The sequence below is a fragment of the Nansenia antarctica genome (genome assembly GCF_963989245.1).
Source record: "Nansenia antarctica genome assembly, chromosome: 18".
In the NCBI taxonomy this organism is placed as follows: domain Eukaryota; kingdom Metazoa; phylum Chordata; class Actinopteri; order Argentiniformes; family Microstomatidae; genus Nansenia; species Nansenia antarctica.
Window position 1 is genome coordinate 6,039,749 of NC_137691.1, and position 12,031 is coordinate 6,051,779.

The following is a 12,031-nucleotide window of genomic DNA, read 5'->3' on the forward strand; positions in this document are numbered from 1 at the left end:
AGGTTTGACGTTGCTTCCTGGATGTGGTTGTAACTCTCCACCCTGCTGACCTCAACAGCTCTCTAGAAAACCCTTAAGCCTAACTAGTAGGGTTAGACTAAAGCCCTAGTCACACAGGACTAGTATTATGTGGAGACGTCCGTAATTTGTAATATATATACTGTATATATATTCTTAATCCAGAGGTCGCCTGTGTTTTTTTATCCTGTGCGAATCGGCCATGTCCGTAAAAATGTCAGTAAAAATTCCACCGCAAATTGCCTACCCATTACCTACCCTGTTTAGCTGATGCCGGTCCTGGGATAATTGTAGTTCAGCGCGATTCGGCATGTCGGTAATTTGGGGTGAGTTAGTTTTCTCCGCCCCCTTTTTTTTTAGAGAACTAACCAATGCCTGTTGTGCTTGTTGTTCATGAAGCGGATGTTACACTGAGCCATGACATTATATCCGGGGGGAATGTCCGTAAATTCCAGGAAAACACAGATTTCGCTTATGCTGCGCAAATGCGCCACAAGAAACACAGACTTCGGCGGGGGGGGGGGGGGACACTTCTAAATTACAGAGGTCACCAGATAATACTAGTCCCGTGTGTATAGGGCTTAAGAAACAATACCAGCACTTTCAAGATACATTAGCATACAAGACGTGCTCTTTCAACAGACATTAGCGTACAAGACACGAGAATAGAAAACGAAAGGTCAGTTACAGCATCACACGGTATGTAACTGTCTAATTGCTGGACTCTCTCTGCCCCTCTGCGGTTGTAGGCTTGCACGTTGACTAAAGACTGTGTCACCTGTGGAGAGATGATGCTGAAACACGCCAAAGAGGCCCTGAAGGTCCTGGGAGGACTGGGACTGTTCTTCAGCTTCACAGAGGTCAGAGGTCAATCGTGAATGATGTACTGTATGTCACTCTGTTGTGAGTTAATATTTGTCACAGTTGTCCCTTCTCTAAAAAGTGTCTTACTTTTAACCTTTAACCCAGCACACGATTAATGTTTGTTGTTGTTGCTGCTGTGAGAGGGGAACGACCTCCAGCAATGTGTGACAGCAGCTGGTGAAACCGGGAACAAGTCGGCAGCCGATCAAATGTCAGGACTTTTATTCTGAAAATGTTTCATACATTTCAGCGTTGTCGCTAGTCGACTAACACAGCTTGTTTTGTGAGCCTGCTAACAATGTTAAGTAGTGTCGTAGTTAACTAGGCAGTAGTGGGGATTACTCACTGAATCCATTGCACTGCAGTGTTTTGGCTTGACTAGCGAGTGTGTCATTGATTTTCAACAACGTTGACATTTATTTTACATTTTCAGAATAAAAGTCTGAACATTTTGATTGGTTGGCAGCTTGTTCCCGGTTTCACCAGCTGCTGTCACATATAAGCCCTCAAACAGCCCTCACATAATATTAACCCATCACTAAATACTCATGACCAACACCACCACGTTGGACGCACGCATGCACACGCATGCACACACACACACACACACACACACACACTTCTCATGAGTGTTGTTCTGTTTCAGATCCTGGGTGTGTGGCTGGCCGCGCGCTACAGGAACCAGAAGGACCCGAGAGCCAATCCCAGTGCGTTTCTATAGAAACGGTGACCAGTGAGGCTAATGAGTGAAACATCTCACAACACAAACCATGGCACTGGATACATACATACATGTACAGTACACACACACACACACACACATACACACACACCAATATAAAAAGGATAACACACAGACACATAGACTGATGGCAATTAACATCCCACTTAGGATCCACTGGTGCAAGGCGAAGTGAACTACACACGATGTATATGGAGTAGATATGTGCATCATATACTGTATATGTCAGCTAATAGTTTTGTATTGGCAATGAACAATTCGCATGTGAATCCAAACACACAGAAGCTCACGTGGACGTACTCACCCACACTGGCAAGCACTGAGGAAGAACGTTCGTGTTACTCTGCACCGAGACCCCCTACACCTCATCATCTCTACAGTATGATGCTGTAGGTAGGATGGTCCCCCTCCCCCCCACCCACTCCTCTAGCTTTCTGTCATTGATGTGGGTAGACGACACACAGACACACAGCAGCACCCTGTGTACCAACCACCAGCATACCAACGTGTGATGGCAGGAGTAGATTCTTTCATTTTTTTTAATGCAAGAACAATCTATCTTTTAAGGGTTTTGTTAACGGTTTTGTTAACGTTGAAATTGTGCCAATATATTGACTTCATCATCTTTTTTTTTTTCTTTGTTGCTTTTAGGATTTTAATTGTATCGTCGTGTGCAGTGTGTGGCCAATGTTTCCTTACAGAGAAAGGTACAGCAGATGTATCGTGCCACTGATGAGCGTATGTGTCACGGCAACTGGTGAAACCGGGAATAAGTCGGCAACCAATCAAACTGTTCGGAACTTTATACTGAAAAATGTAAATACATTTCAATGTTGTTGAAAATCAATGACACTCTCGCTAGTCAAGCCAAAATATGCAATGGATTTGGTGAGTAATCCCCACTATTACCTAGTTAACTGTAACACTACATTACATTGTTAGCAGGCTCACAAAACAAGCTGTGTTAGTTGACTAGCGAGCGTGTCATTGATTTTCAACGACGTTGACATTTATTTACATTTCTCAGAATGAAAGTCTGAACGTTTGATCGGCTGCCCACTTGTTCTCGGTTTCATCAGCTGCTGTCTCACAAATACGAAAAAAGAGAGAGAAAAAGGAGGTTTCAAGTGATCTTTATTTTCCCATTGCACTTTATTCAACACACATACATTAGATCCGTTGTCTGTGTTACGGTACTATAGACAGTACAGAAGCTTACACACTGAGTAAGACATCTCACTATGAAATATCAGAGGTTTGTCTTCGCCAGAGTCTATAGGACTAGGGATGCTTTTTAAAATGCTATGGTGAGGCAGAATGTTTTTCACCTTGCTCTGTCCAGCTGGTATGCACCTTTACAGGTGTTGCTTTCACGGGAAAAAAACCCAGAAAAAACATTTTTACAGTTTGTTGTTGTTGCTGCACATGTTCATTTTGTTATGTTCACCAGTGTTGACGGTTCTCACACACACTTGTTAATTTAAGTAACAGGATTTGGTACTCCTCGAACAGTGCCAGTCTGATATCGAGGCCTAAAAGGGCGTGATTGAGAGCGAGTGGTTGGCAGGCGGCCCGGAAGGACGCCATGGACAACAAGCTTGTTGTTGTGTGCTCTAGATGACCAACAGATGACCCTTAAGCTAAAAAAATGATTCTCCAACTGCAATCTGGAGTGTTTAAATTGATCCCTTCCTACGATTATTAAGAAAAAAATGATAACTGGAAGTGCTGTTCTTGGACAGAGCTGAGGAAGAACGGCCGTGTTACTTTTGTTGAGATGAACTGCAAGATATATCGGAATTAATTTACAGTAATCTGTAACAATGGAAAGGGGGAAAAGGAAAATGATGTGGTGTATCTGATCTGACATTATGTGGCAGTTGACATTGTGGTTGGGTGGTGACTACTGGCCACTCATAGAGAGGCACTGAGACATTCCAAGGCCTTTGGGGGAAATGTTTACTTTAGATTGTTCTACTCCATCTGTGCGAACACACATGCAGAGAATTGGTTGTATCACTTTTCTCTTGATCAACTACTTGTCATAATTTCCCATATTATCATGTATAATTGTTTTGTAATTAACTTTACCAAGGGTTCTTTGCCTACCTTTGTTTGTTGTTTTTATTGCCTTATTTATTTGTCAGTTCCAAATAATGTTATTGAAACCATGCTGGAGGAATGTTCAAACAAGGAACAAGCTCTATGGCTTCCAAAACACTTTTGTACCGTCTTTGAAAGAAGTTTCTTCCCCTAAAATCTGGACATGATTGACAACAAAGAATATATAGAATATCTCTTGACAAGTTGACTCATTCTGTCAGATGTGGGCTGGTGGTGACTTCCTGTTCTAACTTGTCTTAACTTCCTGTTGCCATTATCCTCATCATCTCTCTTCTGTTATGTTCTTCTGCAGTTGTAACTGCCTTTCAACCCACTGTGTACCTGATTACCAACTGACGTTTTATTTTGTGGATCCAATTTTCCCATTAAATGTCACAATTGTAGAGGTATGCCTGTGCAGTCCTGTCATTCTTCTCTGAAATGGAGTTAGAGATCAATAACTTACAAATAAGACACGTGTGTGGAAAAATGCCTTTTCCTGATAGAAGAGCATAGAAGACAACAGACATTTGTAGTACACAATGAATTAAAAAGGCACAATTAGAGAAGGCTGGTTTAGTTGATGATTGGAGCAGCTTTTATTAGTATTGGCAGTACTCAGAGATTGCAAGGTGTTCTTGGAATGAAGGTAGGAATGCTTGGTGCAGAAACACATTCTTTGGCCCGCAAACCTGTCCAACAAATGCCACAAAGGTTGTGCCTGCGTACTTTAAAAAAAAAAAACACGTTTAGGCTATATAATATATTATTAAAATAATGACTCGGCAGTTATTCCATGCTGAATGTGTGTTTCTGGGTGCACTTAGGGAATGGGAAAAAATAATAAAATCCATCCCTCTTCAGTTTCATTGGTCCTAAGAACCCACTTCTCCTCCCCTAGACCTCCTCCAGAGGATCTACTGGGTACGCGTCTGTCTGCAGGAGTTGTGTAGTAACATACAAAAATAAAGAGGACACAACAAAGGACCTGTGTGGTCTGAAAAGTACACCAACTGGATTCAGGGCTTATACACTTCCTCGCTGTCCCGTTCCTCCGTGACATTCACCGCCGTTTCAACCATTGGTTTGAGTCTCTTCCTCCACCTCCTGGAAGTAGGGGTGTTCTAGAGCGTTCAGGGCAGAGATCCTTCTCAGGGGGTCAAAGGTCAGCATTTCCTGTGGGGAAGAAAAAGAAAGATTGGATTCAAATCTTATGGACACTACAACATGAGTGGGGAAAGAATAAGAACCTATCTGTGTTGTTTATCCCTGTCATCTTTACTTCATTTAGAGAGATAGATAGATAAGATAGTTTATTAGCCACACGACCAAAGCCGGTGGAATTCGTTCTCGGATATTGATCTCTGCAGCACACAAATGACCAAAACAAACAAGTGCACAATAGACAATAACAGACAAAAAATAAAATAAATAGACAACAGAATGCATGCAGGGGGCTAGAGGGAGGCGTAAGCATAGCTTCAACAAATCTTAACATGCCTCATTTTACCAGTTTAGTAAATCAATTCTTTAGCCAGGATGCACACTATCCCAAATGGCATTGGCTCATCCACTTCTCCCATTTTGCATTTCAAAAACAAAGTTTTGGGGGGCTGGGGGGTATCCCATCAATGTCGCTAAAAGAAAATAAGCTTGGATTTTCCTTTATAATTTCCATTGATGGAATACCCCTCAGGTTTAGATAACCCAGATGTCTTACCAGCAACAGTTCCGCCCCCTGTTCATTGATCTCAGGAACGTAGTCTGTGATTGGACGGGGGCTGTGAGGGCTGAAGTTCTGTCGTGAGAGTGTGACATCAGCAGGCCACTCCTGTTCTGGCGGCAAGCCAATCACACTGGGGTAAAGAGAGAGACCCGAGTGCGTTGCAGTCAGTACCACGGTTCTCCCAACAGACAGGATGTTGGAGCAGATGGAGAGATTCATTTAGTTTATTTACTCACTTAAATATTTTCCCCAGTTGGTCCACCTCAGAGTCTCCACAGAACAAAGGTCTAAATGAAAAAAAAGAAAAGTGGTTAGTGTGGTGGTGGTTCTGGGAAATGAAAGTCCATTGCTGTGACTCACAGGCTCCATGCCCAATCAGTCCCATCCTGTTCTATTTTTATGACCTTGTCTATAAAAGATTAAAGGGTCTGGGCCTGGGTATGACTCTGCCCTGGTGTGACTGCACTGATATGAATCCCCAGTCCCCAGTTAATCAGAGTCCCACAGCGGTACCGTACAATACCCCAATTCGGCCACTAGGGGACAGCAGAATGCTAGAAATGAGAGGAGGCACATTCTTGCCAGGGATTGGCTTGCGCCACGAAAAGTCATGTTGCATGTTGTGGTCATTTGTGACACTGTCTAGAGAAAAAGTCTGCATGTTGGCAATTCTCAAGTTGCGCAAATGACCAAAGAGCTTCCTTACATAACATTTTTTAATAATGTTATTATTATTGTATTCTTATTGATGATTAATTCTTACTGATTATTATGTTAAATATGACTCCCTATGGTAATACTAATATCAATACCAAATGTAAATAACAAAAAATCACACCGGCCCAGCTCGCTCACTCACTTGCGTCGGAACATCTCGGCAAAGATGCAGCCAGTGCTCCAGATGTCCACGGGCGTGGCGTAGGTGGACTGGAGCAGGACCTCTGGAGGCCGGTACCACAGAGTTACCACCTGAGAGAGACACAGAGACACAGAGTTACCACCTGAGAGAGACACAGAGTTACCACCTGAGAGACACAGAGAGGTAGAGAATTGAGGGCAGATTGAGGATCTTTCGATCTTCAAAAGTGTTACGAGTGTGTGTGTGTGTGTGTGTGTGTGTGTGTGTGTGTGTGTGTGTGTGTTACGGTACATGTGGGAAAACTAGGGTTAGGGTTAGGTGCTACGTCGACTTGGTACATGCTGGCATGTCTAACCCTAACCCTACCCCTAACCCTAACCGTAGCACCCTAGCACCTAACCCTAGTTTTCCCACATGTACCGTAACATATATACTGTATAATATACCTGGGGGCCCTGTATGCCTACAGGGCCTGGCTCAATTTCAGTATATATATATATATACACATTTGTTTATGCAATCAACTCGTCAGTCAATTGTTGGAATTTGGTATTTATACACAGGGTCAGCCATAGTCGGTGCCCTAAGGGCACATGCAGCTCCCTCCTGGAGGCGGGGATCAAACTAGAGACCTCCCGATTGCTAGCCGGCCTCTCTAACCTCTAGGCTACCGCGCGTGTGTGTGTGTGTGTGTGTGTGTTCTTACCACAGGTGTAAGGGCCATGTGGCAGCTGTAGATCCTCGCCAGTCCAAAGTCGGCCAGCTTCACCTGGCCACGGCTGGTCACCAGGATGTTCTCTGGCTTCAGGTCCCGGTGCAACACGCGGTTCGAGTGGAGGAACGCCAGGCCACACAGCAGCTGGTGCATCAGGTCCTAACACCCACAGGAGGACACATTTAACCTGCGCAACCAGGGTCCTCGGTCCAGCCCAGTCAGTCAAGTCAAAGTGAATATCCTTCCAACAACATCCAATCCAGACTGAGAAGGTCAGCCCATGTTGACGTGACACCTGAGGGAGCCCTGTATGCCTACACGGCCCGGCTCAATTTCAGTCCCTGACCCCCTGGCCTCTTCGCCCCCCGGTTCTTACCCTGATCCGGCTGGCGGGGAGGCCTGGGGCCGGGGCCTTCTCTAGGTAGGTCTTGAGATCCTGGTCCACATGCTCAAACACCAGCGTGACTTTAGTCTCCTGGTCATTTCTCAGAGTGGCACACACATCCATAAGCCTACGGCACACAGTACAGAAACAGACAGACACCACCCAGTCATTCACCCCTGTTCTGAAGGCGAGAGATATGCCGTGGTGAGTCAGTACAATACATTTTTACAGAACCTGCTTTTCAAAAGACAAAACCAACGAGCCTTTGTGCATTCCACAGACGTCTTAGGTTACGTATGTGTGGGTGTAATGTTGCACAAGATGGCATGTCAAAGCCAGATTTCACAAGTCACAACAAAAACCGACCCTGGAGAGGAAGAAAAGTGCGAACGAGAAGGTTGACAACAGTTAATGATCACATCTAATGTGTTATTAGTGAGAGAACGGGGGCACACAGGGTGTGTTGCGTGTGCGTGTAATCATTAGTGTCGGATACACAACCCAACCAACCCAACTTTTAGATAAAAGTTAACCGACTAAAATTGTCTTACTTGACAATATTGGGATGGTCGAACTGCTCCAGTCTCTTCAACAGAGCCACCTCTCTGACCGTGGAGATGGGGAGGCCATCTTGGTCCGTCTGCACACGTACGCTCTTCAGCGCCACGAACTGGCCGCTCTCTGGGTCCCGAGCCTTGTACACTGTCCCGTACGCGCCTCCTCCGATCTCTGCCACTGGCTCATACTTAACCCCATTGTTGTGGGCCATGGCCTGTCTCACAGACAAGACAGACGGACAGACGGACGGACAGACGAGCAGAGAGCAACACAGCAGGGAGAACAGGGAATGATATAAACAAAAGACAGACACATTGACACAGAGAGAGAGAAAGAGAGAGAGAGAGGGCGAGAGAGAGAGAGCAATTAGTACCGAGTGCTTTTACAGAGATCTAAGTCTGTCCCTACCAACCCACTTTCTGCTCCCCCATGTTCTCCAAAATGGAGGTCCACCTGTCTTAGATCCAGCTCATTGACCCGTCCGTCCGTCCGTCCCTCCCTCCCACCCATCACCTTCTCTGGCATTGCGCCTCATTAGCTAGGGTCACACTTCTGCATTCCACAGCTGAAGAAGCTGTCGGAAAGTGTGTGTGTGTGTGTGTATGTGTGTGTGTGTGTGTGTGTGTGTGTGTGTGTGTGTGTGTGTGTGTGAGTGTGAGAATGGGTTTGGAATCTGACCTGATATCCAACGAGACAAGAGTTCAGTCAACAAGACATTCCTGTGGTCAACCACTTAGCACTGGCTCCCTGCAGACATGGATGGGAAAGAGTTGAGGATAAGGGAGACAGAAAAAGAAAGAAAGTTACATTTTAGATTATTTTAGGTAACCATAGGGCCATCGCTATTGGACGTAGATACAGAAGGAGAGTCAAACGTAGTTAGTCTATCTATTATCTATAGAAACGCTTATGTGGACAATGTCAGCAATCTGTCAAGTGTAACTACTGTATAAATTATGATTATAAACTATAAAGCCATCATAAACTCTAACGCAAACAGTCCTGCTGTGGTCACCTGCATAGTATATCAACCATAGGCCAAGAAACCATATCACATCTGGCAAATAGGCAAAATGCTCCTTTAATACACAAAACTATAGGCCTAAATGCCCCACAGACATCTAAAACTGGTGCTAGAGTATTACATTATAATAGGATAACTTTAAAAGCCCATAAGCTTTTTTAGGATCTAGAAGAAGATGAAAGAATGTTATTGCCGGAAAGAAACACACAGGAAGAAAAGTAAATATTTTCGTTAGGCCAAAGCCATCGATGTAGGCAACCCTCTACTTTGAGTTGCTCCTAAACGTGTGCAGTAACACTGACTGTCGCAACAACATCGTATTAACATGTTCTAGGGATTTAAATAGGTGTTATTACATTATTAATCATTATTAACTGTACACTATTGTAATAACACAAATCGCTCAACTCCATTACTTTGCAATCAGAAAGGAATGACCAATATACTATAACAGCACCTTAAAACTATTTCAATTTAAAAAAAAATCAAGACATTTATTATAGGGCTCGTGGCAAGACGCAGAACAAAACGAAAGCTCCTGAGCTCAACACGTGGTGTTCGTCCATAGCTGACTTTCTTTGTTAATTCATCGGACCGGACAGAGTGGATACTGGATAGGCCACAGAACTTCTCCAACGCTTTTTAAACACTCTGTCTCCTGACGTGGCAATAACTTGTAAGTGTAAAAAACTGTAGCCTATATTGCTCATTGGCAATCCCCCCCCAAAAAATCAAGAGCTTATAATACATTAAATGCAGATAAGATTGCAGAGAGTGTTGAACTTGCTGCTATGATTTTGGATTAAAATAACAAAACAATGCGCCGTCATAACTAACACGAATACATTGCATTAAATGCGTATCTGGGTTAGATTTGATGGAAGTATTTTACAATATTTTTATTGATATAGAATACTTACCACGTTTGTTGTTTTGCAGCAGGTTAGCCCAAATTGCGATTAATGCATAAACGAAATCATCTTTTTCCACTTCCTCTGAGTATCAAAGTAACTTCGCGCGGGTGTTTATGCGAAGGTTGGGTGGAAGAAACTGTTGCGGATGTCTCCGATCAAATCATTCGATTTAACTTCAGGCCTGACTTGACTTTTTCTAAACACTGACAACTCTCTTGGTGAAGCCAGGCGCTTCCTGTCGCTTCAAGGCGGAGCTAAGTGCGCTAAAAGCCACTTTTAATACCCCCACCATTAATTAACTTCTAACGTGCGCTCCGAGTGAACTTAATAGAATGTGTCTCTCCAGTAATGCATGCTGTTTCTATCATACATTTACTTTCGTGCTCTTGTTTTTATAATGAGATGAAGCTGAGTCAGTATTTTGGGGTGGGGGGGGGGAATCTGAATCTGTCTTATTATAATATGTGCTTGATCAAATTCTTTTTTTTTATCTCTCAAAATAATAATACTAATTTAGGATTACTTTCTTTCTTCCAGAGACACGTTATTTTATTATGATCATATAGAATTGAAGACTTCCATCTAACATGGGTGTCGCTCTGATGTCTCTGCCCCCGTGGTAAATGATGACCGGCCGTTTCGAAACCACGCCCAGCTCGCCCAAACGCACTGTGATTGGCGGAGAGCTGCTGTTGCTAGGCTCATCCACCACTCTGATTCGCTGGGAGAAACCCCCCTGCATTCCAAAGGAAGTATTCAGAATGGGTGACTCTACTGAAATGATTCATTCCTGTGTGTTTTTACATTTTTACTTACTCAGAGCATTCAGTTCATTATAAGCCAACTAATTAACCTCACATTGGATTTTTTTACCAACTCGACTAAATTATAAATGTCCAGGGAAGGAGGGGGTGTCACAGACACAGACACAGATATTACTTTTTCAATTTATCTCCAATGTAAAAAATGGCATGACTTTCAAACCTTTGAAACCTTATTTGGTGGCTATTTGTAAACGAGACTGGGGCGAATGCATCCCCCACCCACATCCCTCATACCTCTCCTCAGAATTAATTGCATCGTGTTTACGAGGGGACTCACATTCTGTCTAAGAGTGTTAAAGCAACACCTCATAGTGTTAGAAGTATAGCATGCTCATCATGAGAGCATTAATAAATCCCAGGTGTGGAAATTGATTTGTCACCAGCATCAGACACATCAGGAAAGTAGGCCTCTCCGCAAATCATCCATGGAACACAGAGCCTTGATGGCAGTGGGACAAGTACAACGTGAATGACAGGAATGTCACACCTGGAACAGGATTACGCCCGTGGTTTTTTATTAGAAAGCATACTCTTCTTCACCTCCTGCTTAAAAACATGAGAAGGATTTCCTTTTTGAGGTTGAGGAGCTGCTGGGGAAAAGTGGTGGGTTACAATAGCGCCCCCTAATGGCATGGGGAGAAAGTCAGCCACAGCCTCGCATTCAAAGTTTTGCTTACTGTTACACTTACATCTGTTACACTGTCTTAACAAAGGTCCAAAAATGGAACAACACAAGAATTTCTTACCAGGTATGATTCTCGAACATTCTCGAACATCACTACCCTTCGGTGACTGAACCTGGCCTCTAAATACATACAATTGTCTGTATATATCACTCTGTACATGTATCTGTCCACACCTTTATGGCTTTTGCACTATGCATTACTGCACTGCTAGATGCCGCATATCTTTCGTTGTCTTTGTAGTTGTACTCGTGCCAAGGACAATTAAATTGAATCTGAATCTCAATCTGAAATACATACATTGTTCATCATGATCCTCCATCTTGGAAAGTTGTCCTATAATAGCATTCTAGAAGGTGGCAAGCTCTTGTCTCAGTAAGTTTCCATCACCACAGTGAATCTCAGGCAAAACGCAGGCAGGGCCCCATCCTGCCTGCTACCCCTCCAGAGGGCCCTCTGCCAGGACACTCCCCGCCACGCAGGCCCATATGCCGGGGTATATTTCACTCAGAGTGGCTGAGTGTACCAACGGTAGCGATAGCTGCACTGAGTTGGGGTGACCATCTGTCCACCAGCAGAGACATAGGAGGGCCCGGGCAGCCTGCAGCCTGCCTGT

The 12,031-nt window shown here is 43.9% G+C and overlaps 2 protein-coding genes across 4 annotated transcripts in view; one reads left to right on the top strand and one right to left on the bottom strand.

Moving 5' to 3' along the window:
* The window catches only part of LOC308172908 (tetraspanin-31-like), a 6,012-nt gene extending 3,491 nt beyond the window's left edge, over positions 1-2,521 (top strand). Inside the window, exons 5-6 of the mRNA XM_080547868.1 lie at positions 768-878; positions 1,529-2,521. Of these exons, the coding sequence (XP_080403994.1) occupies positions 768-878; positions 1,529-1,603 (186 nt within the window). The 3' untranslated portion in view covers positions 1,604-2,521. The remainder of the gene's footprint in view (positions 1-767; positions 879-1,528) is intronic.
* Positions 1-10,108, bottom strand: part of cdk4 (cyclin dependent kinase 4) — a 359,603-nt gene extending 349,495 nt beyond the window's left edge. Inside the window, exons 1-9 of one of the 3 annotated variants that reach the window (XR_013937867.1) lie at positions 9,915-10,108; positions 8,649-8,717; positions 7,964-8,184; positions 7,404-7,539; positions 7,019-7,186; positions 6,313-6,422; positions 5,690-5,740; positions 5,448-5,583; positions 2,817-4,903 (exon numbers count right to left, since the gene is read on the bottom strand). Coding sequence is in view for 1 of the 3 variants with exons in the window: in XM_080547866.1 (XP_080403992.1) it covers positions 4,802-4,903; positions 5,448-5,583; positions 5,690-5,740; positions 6,313-6,422; positions 7,019-7,186; positions 7,404-7,539; positions 7,964-8,181 (921 nt within the window). In the remaining 2 variants the exon portion in view is untranslated. Of the gene's footprint in view, positions 1-2,527; positions 4,904-5,447; positions 5,584-5,689; positions 5,741-6,312; positions 6,423-7,018; positions 7,187-7,403; positions 7,540-7,963; positions 8,185-8,648; positions 8,718-9,914 lie in introns of those variants that run through there. The other 2 variants (XR_013937868.1, XM_080547866.1) reach the window with 2 other exon arrangements.
* Positions 10,109-12,031: the final 1,923 nt, after the last annotated feature.